At 33.7% G+C, this 24,697-nt stretch overlaps 1 protein-coding gene across 1 annotated transcript in view; it reads right to left on the minus strand.

The window, feature by feature from the left end:
- The window catches only part of LOC129233158 (WD repeat-containing protein 91-like), a 47,914-nt gene that overhangs the window by 11,748 nt on the left and 11,469 nt on the right, over nucleotides 1-24,697 (minus strand). The window contains exons 5-8 of the mRNA XM_054867232.1: nucleotides 16,755-16,867; nucleotides 5,927-6,054; nucleotides 4,014-4,147; nucleotides 1,931-2,021 (exon numbers count right to left, since the gene is read on the minus strand). Of these exons, the coding sequence (XP_054723207.1) occupies nucleotides 1,931-2,021; nucleotides 4,014-4,147; nucleotides 5,927-6,054; nucleotides 16,755-16,867 (466 nt within the window). The remainder of the gene's footprint in view (nucleotides 1-1,930; nucleotides 2,022-4,013; nucleotides 4,148-5,926; nucleotides 6,055-16,754; nucleotides 16,868-24,697) is intronic.

Here is a 24,697-nt window from a genome sequence, read left to right on the forward strand (position 1 = left end):
CTTTTCAGTGTAATCCATTTTTTTTTTGCATAAGAGATTAAAAACGAGCATAATTAGCTTTAATTGAATAAAAAAAGGGTGGGGGGGGGGGAAATCAAAGGGTCTGTGTACTAAAAACCAGACATTGAGTTAGTTGACAGGGAATAAATTGTTTTGCCAATGTGATTATCTGAGATAACTCTTGGTTTCAGCATGAAAGGGGCACGCAAGGCTATTAAATATCATTAAAAAAATTTGAATGACCTGGACTGGTCATTAAAAAAAAAAAAAATCAAAATATTAATAGAAAAGAAAGCTGCTTCTTTATATTGATTACATGACAATAACTGCTTAACAGAATTCATTCTTAACAGAAAGCAATTAAATTCAAAACTTTCAACTGGCATTAAAATTGTTTATTGCAGCAAATAGTGGGGAAATTGTGAGGCAAATGGGAATAGTTAAGATAAATAATATTTTTCTCAAAATGAACGAGTTGGAAATTTTTATTTGCAAATTACAGTGCATAAAGAGAGAACACTATATTTCATAATCGAACTTGTATTGAAATAACAGTTGGAAATTTTTTCAAATAAAACATTTTCTATATGTTTAATAAAAATATTTTTCTTTGAATAAAAACATAGTGAATAGTGAACACATAAGTAAATGAATTAATAAATGAATGAATAAAAAATAAATTAATTAATTTATTAAAGAAATAAGATAATACATTGGTAAATAATGAATGAAAAAATGAGTGTCTAAGAATTTATTAATATATGAATAAATCAATGACTATGTATGATAATGAATTTATAAATAAGTGAACCAAACTATTCCAGTTTGCCCGGTATGCACTTGTCAAATTGCGCAACACAATTAAAATCAAAACATAGTTAATATTCACTAAATAAGTTCTACACTTAACAACAGTAGGTCTTGATCATTATTCGAATAGTGAAAACAAGAACTTTCTTATTACACAAAAACAAAATTTTTTGATATACCACACAGTATTACAATATTGGCATCGAAATTTGAAAATGTCTGGTACTTTCAGTGCAAAGGTAATTTATTATTATTATTATTTATTTATTTATTTATTTTTTGACTAGAATCAACATGTTTAATAACAGTTAAAATATTGCCATATGGACGGCGTGTAACCAGAGTAAAATGTTTTAATGCCTTGCTATTTCATTTTACTACACGTTCCGTTATGTAAAATTTTCCGAGAGCGGACTCTTTACATTAGAAGGAGAGGATTGGGAGTGCAGGATGACATAGTCAATGGCACAATATTAGTCAATGGAGGTATGCACTTACATGTTCAAAACATGGGTTTTTTGTGACCAGGATAAGGTTTTAGAACCTTATGAAAGACATTTCGGAGGTTCATATAATTTTTTTAAAAAACGTATGGATAATAATGTTCATTCATATTGAGCAAATCTAGTAAAAGCAGTAGCACAGAGACACACACACATCTTCCATCTACAAGTATAAGTGCCCGTCATACTGCAATGCTGAACAAGATGAATTTAATACCAGAAAATAACTTTAGAAACACTATAATGAACATTATATCATGTTCACGATATCATCAGTGATAAACAAGTGAGTGATCATTTTATATACTAAATTATTAAGACTTAATTTTTAAACCTTAGTTATTCTTTTTTCCCCCATGAATTTCTTTGTATTACTTTAAAAAGTATTTTTGGGCTGTGGCTTAATACATATCAATCCACAGATAAATAAGCAAAATTCTAGTTTAAGACTTCTGAGGAATCTAATTTTTTAGCTATGTAAAAATTATTTTGAACTTGGATGCATAGACAGAGACATGAAGTCTAAACAAACATTCGCATCTAAAAGTTAGATAGTCACACTAAAAAAAAAAAAAAACTTAAATACCAGCATAATACAAATAAATAAATAAATGTACTTGAGGGCAAAGATGATTGCATAGAAGAAGGCAAACTTATTTGAGCTTTGAACTGAGGCTTTGTTTGTTTCCTTTGAGGAGAACTACCTTCCTGTAGAAAGAAATCGAACACACATTACAAATACAATTGGTAATCAATTTAAAAGTGGAGCTTGAAGTACACAGACCCAAAACAATACATATTGTAAAATAAATTTTACAAAAATATATATTCAAACATGTAGAGGAATGTAGGGGCAAAGATGACTGAGCTCTTTCAATATGAACAAATCAGAAATTTGTTTTGAAAATTACAGTACATAAAAAAAGAACATTGTATTTTATAATAAAACTTGCGTTGAAGCAGTATTTTTCATTTTTCACATTAAATTTGAGTTTTAAAAAAAGGGCGGAAAATTTTCACTTTTTTTTCCATGGGGCAAAGCGAAAAATAAAATATTTTTCTGATGAAATATTTTCTATTTGATTATAAAACATATTTTAGATCAAAAGAATCAGTAAATAAAAGGTTGAATGAATAAATGAAAAGATAATGGTAAAAAAATGAATAATTAAATTAATAAACTAATTAATGTATGAAGAAAAATAAATGAGCGAGTAAAAGAAGGAACAAATAAGAAAATAATAGAATAAATGACTAAAAAAGTGAGTTACTAAATGAATAAATGCAAATGAATTATTTAATAAATGAAAACATGAGTGATTTACATTAAAAGATTGAGTTAGTAAATGAAACACACTATTTCACTTTGTCTCATCCACTTTGCCTCGTTTGCCATTGATAAATTGTACAATTTATTTGAAATACAAATAAGCTCAATATTAATTAAATTTTTGCTGCATTAAATATTAGAAAGTCTTAATTAATGTTTAAAATGTTAATCACGAGTATTTCATCATTTTACTGTAACAAAAATAATTTTTGACTTACACAAAATATTACAATATGAGTATAAATTTTTTAAAGTTGCCTGTGTTACCAAATGCTTTAATATTCGGCAGTATTTTTTTCCTGACCAGAAAAGACTACATATGGTACTACATAGTTAAAACAATACCAGATAGGTGGAACTAAAAGCAGAGTAAATATTTCATCATTTCACTTTGCCCCATGTTCCCCTACTTACATTTTTTTTTTTTGCACAAACACACACACACTAAAATAAAAAAAAAGAAAGAAAGAAAAGAAAAGGAAGAAAGAAATTTTTTTTAATAAACTGATTTTACTGTAAAGTAAATTTTTCGAACGTAAAATGAACATATTTTCGGACCATAATCCCCTGATGACGAATTTCAGCACTTTAAGCTCTAAACCATGGAACTAACCTTAAAATATCCACACACAACACGGAAAGAACACACACACACACACACACACACAAAAAAAAAATGCAATTGAAAGAAAAAAACTAACCTTTTCCTTGCTATTTTTTTAAAAAACTTTTTTTTTGTGATATAGATTCACTTTTACTTTCTACGTTTTTTTTCTACACATACACACACACCACTCTATATTCCTCATCACGATTATTTGCTCAAACAATATTTCTAACAATCTACAGTATTTTTAACATTTTGCATCATTATCACATAAAACACTCTCTCAGTCGATTCAAAAAAATAAAAACTATATTTGGTTAAAAAAAAAAATACAGGGCCGATGAGAGGTCATGTCAGATAACTCGTAAACTAGGGTCACTGAATCAATCTTTACTAATAATAAAGCTGAATGTCTGTAACATGCATAGCAGCTAGACTGTTCGGCAGATTTTCATGAAATTTGACACAAAAGTAGTTTGTAGCACGAAGATATGCACCTCAAAGCGATTTTTCAAAAATTTGATTTTGTTCTTTTTCTATTCCAATTATAAGAACATTTTACCGAGCAAATTATCATAACATGGACGAGTAAATTACCAAATTATCATAATATGGAATCGTAACATGGGTGAGCAAATGAACATAGCAAATTGAGGAGAAATTCATCATCCATTATTTGCAAATATGCAGGCAAACCAAATGACCTTTTAATTTTCTACTACAGGCTAAGATGTGTGGGTACCAACTAGTAGGTAATATTTACCTCATTAGAAACAGATTTGTTTGGTTCAGAAGGATCTTTCCTAGACTTTGATGATTCAATAATAGAAAGACTTCCTGATGGTCGAGGAGGAACACTAGGTGATCTTGGTTTCAACTTATTCAGCTTTGACAAATCTGTTGAAAACAATGTTAGTTGGAAGGTTAATACACATATTCACACTGATAAAACATTATGTATCATGAGATTTAATGAAGTCAAGGGTGCAGCCATAAATTATAGAAGGATAGACAAGCCATTCTATTTAACCACAATTGTAAGCTCTGTGGTGGACATGGTGAAGGGGATTTTTATAATCCATGGGCAAAGCGTTTTGCCATTGTACACCATAGGATTCATCTTCTGAATTTCTGAACTTGTATTTTGCTATGTCTGTTTCTAGGGGCAGTTTTTAACTCACCATCATGCTGCACATAATTGGAATAAAATTCCTTAGGTTCATGTAGGTTTACATTTCACTGTGATTTTTTTTAAAGAATCAATTTTGTTTCTCAGTTATTTTACAAGTGAGAATATCAACTAAATTCCCTATTTTTACAGAAAAGAAAAAGAACCCTAGCATGCTTGAAACTAACAAGACAATGGTTGCAAAGGTTTATCTGTACAGTCGTCTCTCACTAATTCGCGCTTCGACTTTCGCGGCTTCACTACATCACAGTTTTTTCTAGTTTTTTTTTCAAATATAGTAATTAGCCTTTTTTACGCGCTCGTGTAAACTTTTTTCCACAAAAGAATAACAAAGTATATGTCTTTTAAGTAAAGTAAGCTTTTAAGTAAGGTCTGGAGGGGCTAGTTGTACTAGTTGAGGGAGTGGAGGTATAAAATCGCCGAAGAAAGTGTAGAGAATCGCTATCTCATTTTAACCGTTAAGCACTAACTGGAAAGTATAAATCACTGTATTATTACTAGGGGATAAATACATCTGTAAATGGTGTTCAACAATGTACTAGCTTTTTAAGTTGCATAAGTAAATGTATGGGAAGAACGGAAGCTTTTACGGTCACTAAAACAGGCAATTGATTCATCATCGAACAAGTTGAGGTTTTTCACAGACTAGTTGTAGTGTGTAAGAACAGCGTGTGTGTGTAGTTTATTTCCCAATAATTAACAATGTGATATCTATTACATCTAACAGATCTAATTTTCTCATATTTTGTGCAATATATTAAGTAATACAAATGTTATGGTGGCTAAGGGTGCTGTTTAATGTCTAGGGGGCCCTAACTATGATAAAAACCTATTTAAATTGCAGTAAGTTTTATGCTCTCTAATTAGAAAAATATATACAGAATCCTACTTTGCGGAAATTCAGTTATCGCGGTAAAGTCTGGAACGAATTAACCGCGATAAATGAGGGTTGACTGTAGTCCTTTGTTATAATATCATAAATAAAAAATATATCTCTCCAGGAAACAGAAAATATATTTCTGCTTTTCCTCCAAGAAAAAGGCTAACCCTTTATCTTAAGGATTGAAAGGTAAAGAACTTTGAAATGAGACTAAACACAGCTAATTGAATGCTGTTTAAGAGCGGTGCTAGTGATAGTAAAAAGTTGAAATAATATTGTTATATTGTACAAAAAATAACAATAATAATAATAATAATTCCTTTTCTAAATGGAAAAACACACACACACATACATATTTGAAATCTAAAACTTGTATAAAATTAAAAATACAGCAGACTCCGATTTAACCATCTCAAATGGAACCAGGAGACATGGTTAAGAGAAATTCTGGGTCAGAATAAAAAAATACATAGATTGTTTTTCAATCTTCATTCTTAAACTAATTACAGGTGTTTAAAGCGGAGATGCAATGAATCAGGATTCTACTGTAGTTTTATTCATATCTTAAAAATAAGTGCAAAATTTTAACTTTAAAATTTGGCTTAACTTGAAGTTTCATCAGGTTTACGAACTTCTGTTGTTCTTCTACCCATGACAGGTGATGTTGGAAGACCTCCACTAATGTTTCGAATTAATGATTTTATTGACCGTCCAGTAGTTTCTGGAGGTGTTTCTCTGAAAAAGAGAGAGAGAGAAAAAAAAAAAATCAGTAAAATTATGAACTCTTACAATTGTACAACATTAACTGAAAATGAAGTGCATACAACTTTCATGTCATTTAGGACGTTAGCGATGATAAATATAAGTATGAATTTCAAAGTATCATAGCAATGATTTTGTGGCATTTTTTTGAAAGCTGGTGACACATTAGAAAACTTACTACACAACTTGAAATTATTAAATCAAAACAAGAAATACATTTTAAAAAGTATCTTCTAACAACTGAGTTAATTGCATGATATTTTACTTATTTAGCACGAGTAGAACTGCTGTGGGCAGGTCAAGGGCAATAACTAAAAACTTCTTTCATACTTTAAATATCACTTTGCACATTAAGTGTTAGGGTTTTAGAGCACAAAATTTACATCACAAATAATTAAGAAAGAAAAAAAAGTGAAAGTCTTTGAGGTTAGACTTGATAGAACCAGTTAAATAAGAAACATCTTCAGAATACATGAAATTCACCGCCAGGTCAGTCATTCCAGTCGAGGACTGCAGTTTCGTGCTTATTAGCACTCATCAGCCTGGCATAAGAAGTGACTGAGCTGGAATTTTTAAAACCTCCAGCTCAGTCACTTCTAGGGATTGCAATACCAGACCAAAAATTCAATACTGGTGTTCGGTATTTTTAAAACGTGATATCACTATACCGGTATTTGAAATTTTTCAAAACATTCTTGAAAACATTGTTTTGTTGCCACATTTCATAATTTTGTACAAAAATTGTATTATTTATGAAAACATATTGGGAAAATTATAAAATTAAGGAACAAATGTCACAATAAAAAATCAATAATAGTAAAAATAAAAAAAAGTGAATTTATTGAATTGTCTCCAAGCCTGGAACTCATTTTATTGCTCAACTTCCCTTCAGTTGAAAATACTTTTTCTCAATTCAAGCAGTTCGGTGGTAATGTCAACAATGCGCTATCCACCTCCTCTAATTGTCTAGATTCTTTCTAGACAATTAGAGTCGTCTTTCGTCATCAAATTTTTCGGTCTCTTGCATGTAATTTTTGGATAAATCCTTTTATGTGTGTGTGTTTCTTTCTATTGTGGGTATTTTTATTATTTAAAAAATATATATATAGCTAGTTGTATTTTCTTTCCGAGAGATGATACCTTTCCAATATTAACATCACTTTCTCTTGAGCAGGAGAGGCTTGTGATTGCTTTTTTATTAGCCCTTTGGCTTGAAATTTATGATCAATTTGACTGTATTCAGGGCCGGACTGGGTGATCGATAGGGCGCAGGAAAGCTGAGTTGAAGGGCGCCGACTGAGCCTCCATAATATCTAAGAAATTAAGATTTAGTGCGACCATTTTAAAAGGATAAAAAATCATTGAGAAGCAATTAAAGCCCTTTTTTGTTGCTGAAAATGTCTAAACGAGAAGTCATATTTTTTGCAAGTTCAAAAATAGTAGAAGAGACCTCCCCCCAAAGAGTGTTGGTACATCCCCTTAAATATTAATGATTACCCCCTAGAAAGAGACTCCCCTAAAAAAAGAGAGGAAAGACCACCAAAATACACCCTGAAAATTTGAATAACATCGCGGGGGCGGTTGGGGGGAATAATTTTTAATTTCGAAGAATGAGAATTTTGCTAAATGTTTCTCAACAGAAACTTTTTCCGAAAATTCATTGCTTGTTCGTTTTTCTTCTGAAATGCATCATTCACTAGTTCAATAGCATTAAGTAACAACACCTCTTGCAGTGATACTTTTTTTTTTGTGTTGTCGATTGAATTTTTTTCACTGGTATCTGCTGTTGTTTCAAAACATGACGCTATCATTTTATTACATGAATTTGTCGGTTCTTTAAGCTGACGAGGTTTTCTCCGTGCGATCAATATTCATGCTCAGTTTTTTTTTTTTTTTTTCCGTTTTGTCCCTGCATATGCTAGTTTGTCATTTTCGACAAAATGCTTCTGCAATTTAAAATTAAAAAGAGATGTATGTACATGACAATTCAAATTGTTGTCCGTTTTCAAAGACTGTTTTAAAATATTTTTTTCCACTTTATTGTGCTAAAGTTCAAAACTCAAAAAGAATAAATTAAAACTATCATTTCATAAGTAAATTTTTTTCTTTGGATTGTTAAAAATCTTTGCATCTCTGCATGGTGCTCTTTTAAAGCAGTTTAGTTATGCAATTATTTTGAGAGTAGGAGCGAGTGGTAATAAATATCAGGCCATTGCTAGTTTCTATAAATGTACTTAAAAAAAAAAGGTATGTTTTTGGATGAATTGCAATACAAAAAAGGAATTTAGTCATGAAGCGGAAACTTGATTTTACAAATTGGGTAAATCAAGAAATATTATAATTTATCAAAAATGAAAATTAATAAAGAGTAATTAAGATGGAGAATTTAGTGCGGATATAACATGAGACATGACATTAGTGATTAATTGATTTCAAGCCTCAAAATCAAAAGATTATTCGAATTATGTTTACGCATTTGTTTTGTACTTATGGTGTTGCTTGTTTTTTCTTTTTCTTTTTTTTTTTTTGCATCTCGTATTTAAAATGTCAAATTTTATACGAATTATGCATTTGTAATGAAATTGGCTTATGTATGCTATAAAGTAACTGCTGCCATGAAAATGAGTTAAAACATCATGATTTTTTTTCTTAATGTTTGCAAGACATATTTTTTATAAATAAAACATAAGTAATATCTAGAGTCCTTAAAATCTATTTTTAAAGTCTGATTTTTTTTCAAATCCTATATTTATTCATTTATTTATTAGTAACATGATCATGTCATAGCAAATATCTTGGGGGAAAATACAACCAATCGAACTCTAACTCATCCAGTGCACCTGATCGCCTTTTTGCAATACGTAATAAATAATATCATTTTAATAACACTGAAAATATTGGGAAAAGCTTGAAATTAAATTATTTGAGAAATCATATTTTATGTATGGATATACATTTAAAATTACTGTTATTGTTTGTGACCATTATAAGGAATAAATGAATTGATTTGATTAATCAATAAAACTTTTGCAAGAAAACTCAAAGATTTCAGTTTAAAAGAAGAACAAATAAATTTCTTGACCATGTCCAATTTCCCCTTGCCTCCTTTTTTCATTTAAGAATTCCTTATTTTTTTTAAAGTAAAATTAAAATTACAAGTTTTTTGTTAGCATAAGAAAACAAGAGGGTTCTTTGTAATGATATTTTTTCCTCCATTCTTAAATCAGGATCTAATTTCTGAAAATTCATTTCAGAAATTCTCGCTGTCCAAAGTGTTATATTTTTAAAGTATATATATAGCAAAAACGAACATTTTAAACGTTTCTATTCATTTTCATAGCATTGTTGTCTTAAAGTTTCGAGAACTTTTTGAGTGTCAGATTTTGTTTTTGAAAACTGACGCGACCGACCTAGACAGAGCCGTCATAAAAACTACCAATCATATTAAAAACAGAGGGACGATGAAAAAAAAAAAAAAATAGTTCAAGGACAGGCTTGATCTTAGTAGTTTTTACTTTTTAAAATATTAGTTTTCAATTGATAACACAAGACCTTTCAATTTATCTGAGTACGTTGTTTTTTTAACCATATGTATTGTCGAAAATTTTGCAATATCATTTGTCATTTCGAAGCACATATATCATAATGCCATTAATTATGAATCATAGATTGTAATTCTATAATTTAAGATTATACATGAAGGAAAATATTTTCGCAATAAAAAGAAAATGAAAACTGAAACGAGTAACCTACTGTTGAAAAGATCCTTGACTTAATATATCCAATTTTGCTGCTGCTTCAAAATTACTTGTTCACTAATGCAAAAATCTGATCCAAATGACTCTTCGATTCATGTAAGTAACGGCAATTGGACCTCTGTAGTCTAACTGCATAAAATTTATGATAGTTTTCCTCCCTTGTCCAACAGAAATCCACTGCTACGAATCCCCCAGGACCCAAGCATCGCAGATCCTTATCGATATAAAGCATCTTAAAAGGCGTTATTTAAAGCCATAAAACAAATGTGTGGTCTACATGTATGCTCCCTTTTTTCTGCTTACCAAAAGATAGTTAGTCAAGAGCTCTTGCACAGTACAAGAATGCTTCAAAAGACCCTCATGAAATGCTTTAATGGTTAGAATCTTTAGCTTTTATTCTGTGAAAAAAAAGTGCTGTTTATTTTTTAGGCTTTATACTATCCTGATACGTAAAAACTAACTGCAGATAGAAAACGAATAAGGTTACTTCGATATTTCTCACATTACATTTCTAATATAGTCTTTCTTGACTCTTATTAATATTTGTAATACCAGTAGCGTACCTAGCATGGGTGACACTCAGAGCGGTAATTAGTGATGTGTCACCCCTCTCCCCCTCTCCCTCTAAATGCAAAAAAAAAAGTTTTTAAATTCTATGTAAACATGAAAATATTACAATTTTCAGAAACAACTGTATTTGTGAAAAACAAAATTTTATGTGGGATAATATACATAAGGCAAATAAAAACTATAAATGCTTTTAATGTAACTTACCCAAGACGCATGTGTGCGTCGAGAGATCAAAAAAGTAAGGGGGTCTGTGAAATTGTTCGCCTCGTAATTACTTTGAACTTATTTTACACACATGGAAAGCTAATGGGTTTTCAGTTTTTTTTTATAAGAGGTCACTACTAGGTCTAAGTATTGACAATATGAACCTAATTCTGAGTATAGTAGTACGTATTGATTCCATGGTGTGGGGTGGGAAATATTGGGGGACGGGCGGGCCTATCCCTGTAAAATTTTCAAATTAGAAGACTTAAAAATGCATTTCAGCTTCATTTTTATCAAAAACTTGTAATTCCACTTTAGGTATCACCCCCCCCCCCCAGACAGTCAAACCTGAGGCGGACGTCCCTCAGGTTTGTCCCTTCGCGACGTCACAAGTAATAGCTTTGTGTTTTACTTATTAACAACATCGTTATACATTCCTTCTTCAAACTCAAACTTCGTTTCGCTCATAATGAATTGCATTGTTTCATTGATGCAAAGTTTATCAATAATAACCTTCACAAGTCAACAGGATAGCGAGGGGTGGGGGGCGCGGTATCGAGCTTCATCTGAGGGAAAACACAGATTAAAAAACTTCCCAAAATGATATAAAGGCAGCATAAAATGTAATAATACAGGGTGAGTTTGATCGAATCTGCCATACGAAAGGGGGTGATAGAAGAGCCCAAGTGGGATATAAAACCACCTATTATCGTGTCCAATCCTTAACCGTAACCGAGTTATGGTAGAAATAAGAAAAATGAGTAAAAAAAAAAAATTCTGAGAAAACGACCAATTTCTGAGATTTCTGTAGGACTTACAAGAGAAATAAGTACATATTTGGAAAAAGCAGATTAAATCCTACAAAATGACACCTTTTCCATCGAAATAGTCGAATTTTACATCGAGCTACAAGCTTTGAAACGTTGGACACACTCAGAATTGAAATGGCGCCAAAGTTTTCAATCGACATTTTCAAAAACAACCGTTTGAGCTACAATCGGTCAAATCTAACAAAAACTGGCCCATTTCACAAGCTTTCAGATCATACAACAACAAATCATATTGGGCTTTAAGTTCAGCAGAAATTTAGGCTTTTGTTTGAAACACTGTAAAAATCTACATTCGTTGAAAAAGGAAAACCACAGCAAAGAGTCGCCTTTTTAAGTTTTAAACTTTCAGTTTCACGTAAACATGTTGGTTTCCTTGTTCAAGAAAATGATATTTTTGTATCGCAATAATAATTTTTACATTTTATTAGGTGGAAAAACCCAAGAGATAACAATAAGTAGAAATAAAATCACTTTCCCGTGCTTTCAACAAAGGAAAAATCATTAATAAAAAAGTTACACTAACATCAATGAGTACGTTTGATCAATCTTCAAAATTTACAATAGATGCTGAAATTGGTCGCCGCCACACCTGATGCATGCTTTCGCCTTTTTGGGAACTGAAACAACCGTTACTCAAAATGAAATTTCATTTCTTAGTTTTACTACGGATCCATCAAACCGGTTGCGCAGTTCCTGCAAACTGGTTACTTCTGTTTTGTATACTTCTTATTAGAGCCCCTAGTCCACTGGTGTCCGGTCTGGCGATATAGGTGGCTAAGGAATGGGACCCGTAAGACCAATACATCGGAGATACTATTCAGTTAGAAACTTCCGAACGGGATTTGAAAATGAGCAGAGTTACCACCGTGTTGAAAAATGATTTCCACTTTCTCCGAATCAGGAATAGCATCCAGTAAGTCAGGCAAATGATGTTCCATGAACTCTAAATAAGTGCTTCCTGCATTAAAACACCTTGAAACCAGTGATGTTCCCATCATTTTTTCTGAGGGTATACTCCCAGTAATCCATTACGCACAATATGTGTATGTGATCATATACATAGTATGTCATAAAATGGAAAATTAAGAAACTTGAGGGTATACGCTATGTTTCTAAAAAATGTTTGAGAGTATACGGCGTATATGAAGTATACCCTATGGGAATACCACTGCTTAAAACATATGCAGGCCCATCAAATGATCGCTGATTACGGCCAGCCAAACATTTAAACTAAATCGAGTTTGGAACTTGGGGTAAAAAATGGATTAGCAGACTTATGCAAAATGTGTTCGCAGTATCACCGTTCTGCCGATGTTGAAGAGTATGTATTGGACCGAGTAGTGGAAAACAAAAGAGTGAATTCACGCACGATTGCTAGAGAAGGTAGGCTTTCACAACGTAAAGTGATGAAAACATTGAACCAAAACAAGTATCACCCTTATCATTTTACACTAGTACAAGAATTCCGCAATTCAGATTTAGAAAAGCGGGTAAAATTTTGCAGATGACTACTAGCCCAAGACACTGTAGAATACTATTCCCTAAGAAAGATATTGTAGACAGATGAGTCGGTTGTTCACTAGAGGGGGCATCATAAATTTGCATAACTGGCATAATTATGCTGAACAAAATCCTTTTTTAACCCGAAACTCATTGTCCCAAACTCGATTGAGCATAAATGTTTGGCTTAGCGTAATAGGAGATCATTTGATTGGTCCGTATGTGTTTCGAGGTAACCTAACAGGAAACACATATTTAGAGTTCATTGAACATCATTTACCTGGCTTACGTGATACTATTCCTGTTCCAGAGAGAGGAAGTCATTTTCCAACACGATGGAGACCCAGCACATTCCTCAAATGACATTCGGGAATTTCAAACTGAAGAGTATCCCAGATGGATTGGTCGTACGGGCCCCATTTCTTGGCCACCTAGATCCCCAGACCTGATGCCAGTGGACTTCTTTGTTTGGGGATTCTTAAAACAAGAAGTTTACAAAGCAGAAGTAGCCAGTTTGCAAGAATTGAGCGACCAGCTTGATGAAGCAGTAGTGAAACTAAGAAATGAAATTTCACAAAGAGCAACGGTTGTTTCCGTTCGCAGAAGGGCAAGAGCTTGTATCAGGTGTCGCGACGACCAATTTCAGCAGCTTTTGTAGATTTTGGAGATTTATTAAATGTGCTCATTGATGTTAGGGTAACTTTTTTAATATTGTTTTTTCCATTGTGAAAAGCACGGGAGAGTAATTTCTACTTCTTGTTATCTCTTGCTGTGTTTTTTCACTTAATAAAAATGCTAAAGTGATTATTTTCATATAAAACTATCATTTTTTTTAAACAAAGAAAGCAGCAAGCTTTCGTGAAAGAAAAAATTTAAAACACAAAAGGAGCGACTGTTCGCTGGTTTTCCTTTTTCAACGAATGCAAATTTTTACACTGCTTTGAACAAAAGTCCGAATTTCTGCTGAACTTGAAGCCCAAAATGATTTTTTGTTGTATCATCAGAAAACTAGTAAAATGGGTCAGTTTTTGGTAGATTTGACCGATTGTGGCTCATACGGTTATTTTTGAAAATGTCGCTTGAAAACTTTGGCGCCATTTCAATTTTGAGTGTATCAAACATTTCAAAGCTTGTAGATCGCTGTAAAATGCTACTAACTTGATAGGAAAGGTGTTATTTTGCAGGCTTTAATCTGCTCTTTCCAAATGTGTACTTATTTTTCTTGTAAGTCCTACAGGAATCTCAGAAATCGGTCGTTTTCTCAGAACTTTGTTTTTTTACTCATTTTCCTTATATCCACAATAACTCGGTTACGGTTAAGGATTGAACACGATAATGGGTAGTTCTATACTCCACTTGGGCTCTTCTATAACCACCTTTTGTGTGGCAGATTCGATCGAACTCACCCTGTATTATGATTTTATGCAGAATTCAAATATTAATATTTTTAAGGTAGTATTGTAGCTTACATAAGGGCGACAACCCCCCACCGCCAGGGCAATGACAAACCTCCTCCAAATGCTACGCAGCGCTCCCCCTCCCAAGAACTTGACCCCCAAAATGAGATTTAAAAAATCTCTTAAGTTAACTCCTAACAATTTCAATGCCGAAGGTTATGCCATGACCCCCTTCCTTTGTACACACATCTGGCTAAAAAGACAGTGAAAGAGTTAAATCCAACTAAAAAAACTGGAATATGTTTTGAACACAAAGATCTTGAACTGAACTTGTAATGATTTCAATTGACAAAACTTAGTTTAAAATCGAAAAATGTTTTATCTTTAAAATTTTTCGACATCTTTATTGTGTTTAGTCCAGTAATTCCTCAAATGTGCCCAGGGGAGCCCTGCAGTCCTCCTAGGACCACATCGAAAATTAACTATTTTTTCTCAATTAATTTAGACTTATTATTTGTGAAACTTTTTTTTTAACTGCCTCTGCAGGATAAATAAGGGCTAGTCAATGCAGATACACGACTTGTACTTATTTTTGACTGCCAGTTACAAGTCATACTTTTATTTTGGGAAGGGCGCCATGCGAATATCTTAGTTCCAAAAAAGGCGCCATGACTCCAAAATCTAGGAATCACCGTGCAGTCTTGTCCTAAAAGTTATTTTGTGAAGTGACAAAAAATACGACATCTGACTTCTGTCATCGTGTTCATCCATCCACTAAATTATTGCTTTTATGCGGCTTATTTCGACATTACACTATTTTTAATGCGCAGATTTAAAAAAATTAACATTATTTGTCTTCTTGCTTCTATTGCACTCAGAACAGCAGAACAGGGAGTCATGCTATCCGCTCTTTTACAGCAACTTAAGTACAGTCAATAAATCAAACCATTCTCGTATTCTTGACCATAGATGTGTGCTGTCACTTTCACCCTCACATCCCTTTTTTATTGGAGAAACACCATGGGTCCGCTTTTGTCCTCAGAATTGAAACTTGGAGCAAAAGATAAGCCACAAACGATGCCCTGGGAGCAGACCGTTTACGAAACAAGAGGGGACTAATGAGAGGGGACTAATTGCCTTTATTGGGGGCAATAAAAGGGAATGTTTATATAAATAAGAAGACCATTGCTTTTGCATGTGAAAATATTCACATGCAAAATCACTTCTTTGTTCCACATAATTTATTTCCATTTTGCTAAAACATTGTTTTGAAAAATAAGAAAAGAACAGAAGGGCGCCTTTCGAGAGGGCGCACCGGGAAAAATCCCGGTCAACTCTATGGCCAGTCCGGGCCTGACTGTATTTGATCTTGTAGTTTCTCTTATTAGATTTCGCTTTCTTTTCAAAATTCTTCACAATTATAATTATGTGAATAACTGAAAATATGTTTCAATTGATTATGCTTTATGTATATGAAAATTATCAATGCGCTATATACATTCTAAGTATTATCAAGCAAGTAGAAAGCCAAATAGCCATACAGGACAACAAACAATACTGGTGACAACAAATTGCCATGTGTTATGCTATCAAGAGAATGTATTTGCCAAAATTTAGTACACTTGAGAAAAGTAATTAAAAAGGAAATCATAAAGTATTACTGCAATTGGAGATTGGAATAAATTGTCGTAGGACGACTTCATTCAAAACTACCCTAGAAATTAATTTTCACAAAAGGAAAAGTGAGTGATCGGGGAAATGGAGAAAATAAAAAAAATGTGCACAAAAGCACACGAAAATGCGATTCATCTCACCAGACAATATTATTTTGCAATCTTTCCGCTACTTTTGTTTAATGATATGCTATTATTTTGTGCTTTTGAAGCCAAATTTTAACATCAATAAATTGACTTTGGTTCTATATCATGGCAAAAAAAAAAAAAAAAAAATGTGCATTTAAAATATAAGTAGATATTTAATAAAATAAATTTTTAAATTCTTGATTTGAAACTATTTATTATTTTCAGCTATTACTGAAATACCAGTATTTTACCTCAGAAAATACCGATATTTCGAAATTGCAAAATTGCTCGAAATACCGGTATTCGGTATACCGGTATTGCAATCACTAGTCACTTCCTATGCTGGGCTGATGAGTGCTAATAAGCACGAAACTGCAGTCCTCGGCTGGAATGACTGAGCTGGCGGTGAATTTCATGTATTTCTGCCTTAGCCCTTGCTATAGGGCGGTAACTTACTGAATATTTTCATAATGTTAGTAATTCCCTACATTCACACAAATAAATCAAGCTTTATTAAAAATGTAAATCAAATATTTCAAAAAATCTAGAAGCAAAACGACTGCTTTCACAAAAAAGCAAGAATTTAAAAAAAAAAAAAAAAAAAAACCTTACTGAGCAATGACATAAAAGTCATCCATTAATCCAGTTCGTGCATGCATCTCATAATTATCATCTTTTGTAGACTTCATTGCATCAACTGGCTCCCCAGCTTGTAGAGAAGCTACCTATTAACGAAGTGTTAGTTGAATCAACATTTTGATACCAAGAAACAAGATTTCAATTATTTTAAATTTATCATTAGTAAAATTGCCTGTTTAAAAAAGTAGACTGGTGAGGAGGGGTTGCAACACAATGAATAAATTTCTTTTAGCAGAAGGGGTTAAAAAAAAATAGTAGAACTTGAACTCTTCTTTTCCTCTTATTGCAAGTTATGTTAGGCCATATCTTAATGCATTTTCAGGATATAAGTAGCAAGATTAGAATATAACAAGTGAAATCAGACTCAGGACAAAAGTACATATACTAAATTGAATTTGTCTCTTACTGCCAAAGAATCTGGAAAAAAAGGATGTGTACTCTAACTTAAATAGGCTGGTGATAATAGCTTTTAGTTAGACTATCACCAAGAAAACTCACAAGTGATCAGGGACGGACTGAGACCCCTAAAAGGGTGGTGGACAAGCAACTCAAGGGCAAAGTTTCTTAAAGAAAAAAAAAAAAGAAGAAGAAGAAAAGGTGGGTGGTGGGGGGGGGGGGGGAAATATATTTTAAAAAAAAAAGCATTACTTAAAAAAAAAGAAAGCTTTTTAATACACATTTTTGGGATGGTTTCTGCCTGGAGCATAAGGTGTTAATGCCCTACATGGAGAAATCTGGGTCTCCTTTTTGTCACAGAGAAACAAACACCGTAACTTGGTACTTGTATTGCTTGAAATTCTTACACCAAAATCTCATTTTAAAACTTTTGGAGTGGAGAAAAAAAATGTCATCTCTACTATAGTTTATGCTGTTATCTTCTATTTGTATCTTGAACATGAATTTAAAGCATGTAGAACAGTACAAAAAAGCGCTGAATATCCGAAAACGCAATGTAAAATCGATGTCACATAGGAAAAAGAAAGCAGAAGCAGAAAAAAGAATATTAGGTAACTGTTTTTTACGCTGAAAAAGAATTTTAAGTATTTGCCTTATTTGTTAGTGAAATAACAATTCAACATTTGCATCAACTGCAGTAAAGTCAGAGCATTTGGAAAAAAATTTTGTTTTGTTCATTCATCAAAAAAAAAAAAAAAAAAAGCAATTCCTATGCTTGGCAGAAATTTCTAACGTTTGTTAAACCCCTCTCCACCTGCCCCCCCCCCCCTGGATGGAGCTGCTAGAGGTGGATGAAGGTGATGATTGAAAGCAGTTGTTTCAAAACATTGTCTTCACCTATTCATCACCTGCCACAGCTTCTACACTGTCCTACAGTGGCACAACCAGAAACTATTTACTTTCAGGGAGCGGGGGAAGCTTTCCTTTACCAGCAAGGGGGGTCCAGGGGTTCTCCCCGCAGGAGAATTTTTTTGAAATTGTAGTTCTAAGAACGCAGTTTTAGACAGCCTCTGACTGTTTAGATGTTAGAAAGTTCCAGGGGGCCTTCAGAGGAAATTTTAAGAAACTGAAGTCTTAAAAACACGATTATAGGTGATATGTGTTGACGTTAGAGTAAGGGATCGGACTTAGGCATTGTATGCGATCGGTTCTTTTTTTTAATAGAATGAAATTGATCACCCTCACCCCAATTTTTCGATATTGAAGTTCCAAAACGCACTTACCGACAAACTTTGATGATTACAGGAAAGAGGCAAGGACGGATACAAGGGAGGGGCAATGGGAGTGATCGCCCCCTCCTTGAGCGAGATGCAGAAACTTTCTTCAGGTATAAATTTCGATATTAAAGTTCAAAAAACGGCAATTTTACATAATATTTGATGGTGTTGGAGAAAGGGGCTCTTGCCCGGAATTCTTCTCGAATTGAAGTCCGGAAAACGTTTCGTAGCCTATGTCTGGGGATAGGGGCTGGAACTATCTGCAGGAATTTTTTCGAAATTGAAGTTCCAATACCTCGATTTTAGACGATCTTAAATGATATTAGAGATAGGTTCAAGGGCCCTGGATATTTTTCAAAAAAAAACGTAACTGTAGGACACCTTTGATTTCGTAAAGGTAAGCGATAGGATTCAGTACACTACTTAAAAAATTTTGAGAAATTGAAGTTTCAAAGAGCAAAGAGTAAAAACTCGCCCCCTCCTTGAATATTTTCTGAATCAGCTCTTGGAAAGGGGGCTCTGGGGCTCTCTCCAAAAAACATTTTGAAATTGAAGTCCTAAATAAAGAATTTTTTAAGTGATATTCAGTGATACTAAAGTGAGGGTTTAAAGGTCTCCATCTTAATTTTTTTGGAATTGTAGTTTTTTCATTTTCAGATTTTATGCGGGAGCATCGGTTCATTCTATTTAAAGACTTAGGATGCGACTGTACACCATATTTGATAACATTAGGGCTCTACAATTTTTCAAACTTGCAGCTTCAAAAAAGCAGCCTTAAACAGTTTTCGATGTTGTTAGAAGGCGACGAGTTTGGTAGTTTTCCCCTGGAAATGTTGCTAAATTTAACCCTTGAAAATGAGATTTGAGACACACTTTAATGATTTTGGCTGAGAAAGAGGGCTTCTGAAGCGTAGCATTTTGAAGACTTCCTTATTTTTGGACCATCCAGGAAAAGAAAAGAAAAAGGAGAAGGAGTGGGAATGAAAATAGTAGGAGATGTTGGGCGGGATTAACTGAGCAAAAATCTGTAAATATCGAAAAATTTAATTTTAAGGCTCTTTTTAAAAGAAATTAAGATATTCTACATTTTTTCCTATTTAAATTACTGTTTTCCCAAGGAGCATTCATTTCTTCTCTTTAATAATATAGTTGTTTTTGCAAAAAATATTATATTCAGTCCTGGGCTGGTGGGGGGCGCAGTATGCGATCCAAGTCCAGACTGCAGAAGGTCGAAAACTGGACCGACAAAAATGTCTATTTTTTAAATGTCGTTAATAATAATTACTTGCCATGCTATTGCAATATCCTACGGCACTCATGTAGATGAATTATGACTCTCCAAGGGGGAACACATTTTGGTGAAGATTACCTCTTGTGCCTCACTAAATAAATTTTAATTCAATTTAATACTTAACAAAATTAGTTAGAGACAAAGGTTAAACTTTAAAATCTGAACCTTATGCCCAGCCTTCTCAGGGCCATCGCTAGGTCAAAAAACTGGGGAGGGGGGGGGGTTACGTATTTGGTGGACCTTTAATTGTTCCAAACGCATTTTCCAATAGAGAGAAGATTTAGCTTCTATGGTTTAGCAGGAATAGTCATGTTACTGGACCTTAGTACTAGCAATATAAATTTAATCCGAAGGATAATATTCAGTCAGAAATAGGAGTGTCGGAGGGCTTCCTCCTGGTATTTTTTCGAAATTGAAGATATAAAAAACACAGTTTTAGACTATATTTTAAGTTGGGGGGGGGGGGAAGGAGAGGAGGTTCGATAACCTCTCCCGATAATCCACCCCCTCCCCCTCCAAATTTAAATTCCCAAAACACAGTCGTATGTTATATTTGATTACATACTGATAGGGGATCTGGGAGCTCTCCCCTGGGGAATATTCAAGATTGTTATTTGAAAAACACAGTTTTAGATGATCTGTGGTGATGTTAAGGCAAACTCGGAGTCATCCCTCGATAAGTTTTAAAATTTCAAACCCCAAGCTTGCAATTGTGAATTATTTTTGGTTGTGATAGGTAAAGGGGGGTCTGTGGGCTCTCCCCCGGGAAAAAATTTGAAAATTGTAGTTTGCAAAATGCAGTTTTAGAAGATTTGTGGTGATATTAAGGGGAAGAGGGATGTGGGGACCATCCCCCTTTCCGATATATTTTGTTATCGAAACCTTAAAAACGCGGTTGTAGGCCTTTTTGTTAAAATTGAGTGCAACGCCAGTTTCTTGAAACTAAAGCTCTGAAAACGTAATTTGAGCCAACCTTCAATGGAGGGGGGGGGGAGAGAGTTCTCAAGGGGCTCGTGCACAGAAATGTTTCGTAATTGAAGCTCTAAAAGCGAGATTTAAGACATTTTATGACAGCGTTGGAGAGAGAGAAGGGGAGGGGGGGGGGGCATTCTCTCGAAAAATTTTCGATGTGTAGAAAACGCAGTTTTAAGAGATTTTTGGTAATGTTAATGGGTAGAGAGATTCGGAGTCTTCCCCTGATAAATTTTCAAAATTGAAATTCAATTGGCGCAATTGTAGGCGATATTCAATACTGTTAGAGAGGTAGGGGGTTTGGGAGATCTCCCGTGAAAAAATTTCTGAATTGAAGACTTAACAATGAAATTTTTCAGGATCTTCGGTAGTATTAAGAGGAGGACAGGTTTGGGAGAGCTCAGGGTGTTTTTTAAAATCAAAGTCTAAAGACGAAATTTATTTGACCGTGAATGGATAAATGATTAATTGAGATTGCGTTTTTCAGGAGTTATGTTGGGAGCCCTCTCATTGTTTTTTGAAATTGCAGTCCTAAATACTCATGTGTAGACCAACTTCAATGACGTAAGGGAAAGGGATGGGGTTTGAGAATGTTTTCTCGGATTTTTTTCAAATCCGAAGTTTTAAAAACTCACTTCCAGGCCAGCTTTAGGGACGTAAATAATCTACTTTTAAATTCAAAAAAAAAAAAAAAAAAAAAAAAAAAAAAAAAAAAAACGCCTTCAAAAAATACCCTGGAACTAAAAAGCAAAAAATAACTGATTACACTTGCATTTTATTTCCTACCCAAACATATAGATGAAATTTATTTTACAATTCCAGTACAAAAATCAACTAAACTAAACACCAAATTATAAAATAAACACTGATTTAAATTACTATACGATGAACTATTTTAAATACCTAACTAATTATATACCATCTCTTAATTTTTAATAACCTTTTTAAGTCGGGGCCTCCTATGAACTACATAACGTAACTGACAACCCACCGAATCCTGAATTAAACACTAATTTAACTGTATGCAAAATTAGTCTTTAAAACCAAACCTACTCAGTTACCCTCAGTTTGGCTACATCCCTATCTTCCTTTTAAGTTTTAATTATTGATAAACATGTTGTGGTAATACTTTCTTCTAATTTTCCTTTGCCAAACACAATTATTTGCTTGGATTTTCCATAGTAAAATTCTCAATTTCCAGTCCAATATTTTTGTTTTCATGAAATACAATCGTCTGCGGCCCCAGAAAAAGAACTTTTAACATTTTGAACGAATTTAGTTATTTTCTGTGACACCTTAGGTCTTATTTATTCCACTTCATTTTACTTTAAATGTGTCTCCTGTATCTCGTGATCAAGCTCTGATTTACTTACGATTTTTACGTCCAAACATTTAGAACTTCTGGTGTAAGAATTCAGCACGATACTTTGAATCTCTTTCAGCATTAAACTGCTTGTTCCCCTCTCTCTGTTTCAAATATATTTTGGTGACCCATGCATTTTTTCCCACTTAGAAACGATTTTTAGGATAATATTTTTCATAAAAAAAATTACATGTGAGAAAGTTTCAGCGGCCCCTATGAAGCCATCCTATTTATTTATTTATCTATTTTTTTTTTAAACTGAAGAATCATGAAGCATGGTATTGTATAATCAGGGCCGCCAAGAGACAAGGCGTGCACGTTTTGTCGCCGGTCTTCCCTCCCATTATGCTAATTTTCTTTATGCACAGTACTTTAATACTTCAATACCCGGCCCATAGTTTCCGACTAGACAGACATACCCACTATGCGGCCTAGTGAATAGTGCACTGAATACTTTTTATTTTCGCATTAAAAAATGTTTGAAGCGCACATTTCCGCGGCTCTTACTTTTATAATCTTAATAAAAAGAGTCAAAATGTCAATCAAATCAGCTGTTGTTCAGAGTTTCTTTGTTGGACGGCGATGGAAAATCACTCCACATCTCCCACCAAAACCGAGAAAGACTTGTCATCATTCCAGGGAGAAGTGGAGGAGTTGTCTTCAGTTGTCTTAATAAAAGAGAATCATGGATGTTCCTAAATTGTATTTTAAGATTACATTTTCCATTCCAATTTTACAGAAAAAAAACTTTTTGTCACTATTATTTCAATTGCTGATTTAAATTTACTATTTTAAGTTAAAAAAAAACGACGAGTTTTCCTTTTTCTTCGTTTGTAGCATCGCTAAAAGGAAATTGGTGGCCCCACTTCTGAAAAATTGGAGGGGTGTAGCACCCCCCCCCCCCACATCCCCCCTAGACGTCGGCCCTGAGCCTTCTCGGAAAACTTGACCTAATGTTCTAGCTATCCAAAATCAGGATCTTCTAGTTCAATGATTGGGACCTTCTATCAGTGGAACTTATGTCCGCTGGGTCTTATGTCCGGCGGACCTTTTGGACAATCGTGGATATTCTATCTGCAGACCTTTCAGTTCTGAATCTTTTATCCGGATTCCTACTGAATCACACCATTAATGCATGATATATCCCAAAACACTCACACATGTGGGCTGAAGTTTTGCCAGGGAAGTTCTTTAACATTCTTTTAAATACAGTGAATAGAGTCGATTCTTCAATGCAAAATTGCCATCTTGGTGCACAGCAAAATATTGGAAAGTTTCATTATTGTACATAATTATTTGTAACGTTATTGCAAAATTTTGGGGCGCCCCTGCAGAGGCATCATGGCTCCTCTAGGAGGTGCACATTTTGAGAATCATTACCTGGAGCCTCACTAAAATACGTTCATAATGCATAAGTCCAAAAGCGCCTGCAGCTGTTATTTTGCCTCAGAACATTCTTTTTATACAGTGATAGAGAGCCGGTTATCTAAAGCAAGATTTTGCCACCTAGGGGAGACACGAAATATCGCAAAAAGTCATTATTAATAAGTTCCTAATTATTTATGACGTTATCGCAAAAATTTTGCCATGAAGCCTGTAGAGGCTTCATGGCTACCCCAGGAGGTGCACATTTTGGGAATCATTACCTGGAGCCTTACTAAAATGCACCCCTAATACATTAATACGTCCAAAAGAGCTCTGAGTAGTAGTTTTGCCTGGGAACATTTTTTTAAATACAGTGATATAGAGCAGATACTTTAGTGCAAGGCCATATAGGGGCGTTGTGAAACATTGAAAGGTTTCATTATTTAAGTACACAATTATTTGCGATATTGTTGCAAAAATTTTGGCGGCGCCCCTGTATTAGTTTTATGGCTCCCCATGAGATGGGCTTTTTTTTTTTAATAAATTACTAAAGAAAAAAACTTTTCCCTCCTTTTCTGGTGGGGGTGCTTTGGTGAAAGGCGCACCGGGACACGTCCTGGTGGTCCAGGTCACCCCCGCAAGTGATCAAGAAATATGAAGTTACACCAAGACATAGGTCACAAAAAATAGAATTTGAGTGACTAAAATGCTTAGAATTTGAATCCAAGTCTAAAAACTTTTTAAGCAAGTTCAAGCACAAGCCTTGCCAAAACGAAAATTGTAAAAAGGTTTTATCTTGGGGGGGGGGGGAAGTTCCACAGTATAAATACACAGAGCAAACACGAAGAGCAAGAAATAGATCAATGATAATAGAGGAATCTTGATCCCAGGACCATATTTACATGTGTACTTCTTAAAAGATTAAAAAAAGAGAACAGTTACAAATCCTTAGCAGGAACTTTTCTAGATTGAATTCAATGTGGGTCACAAAAGATTCACGCAAAGATAAGCAAGCCAATTTTACTTTCCACAGAAAAATGAGCCCCTCCGCCCCAAAAAAAAGTCTTCAACTGGGGAAGAAAACAAAATACACAAATATCACAAGGCAACAGAATTTAATTTGCAGTCAATTCTACTTTATCTCATCATTTGTGTTATGCAACACAACAATTGACGAAACAACTTTTACCCAAAACAATGTATGACAGTAAAGAGTAGATGTTTAACTAGTTACTTTTTTTATCCTCAGAAA

The sequence above is a fragment of the Uloborus diversus genome, chromosome 1 (genome assembly GCF_026930045.1).
Source record: "Uloborus diversus isolate 005 chromosome 1, Udiv.v.3.1, whole genome shotgun sequence".
In the NCBI taxonomy this organism is placed as follows: Eukaryota; Metazoa; Arthropoda; class Arachnida; order Araneae; family Uloboridae; genus Uloborus; species Uloborus diversus.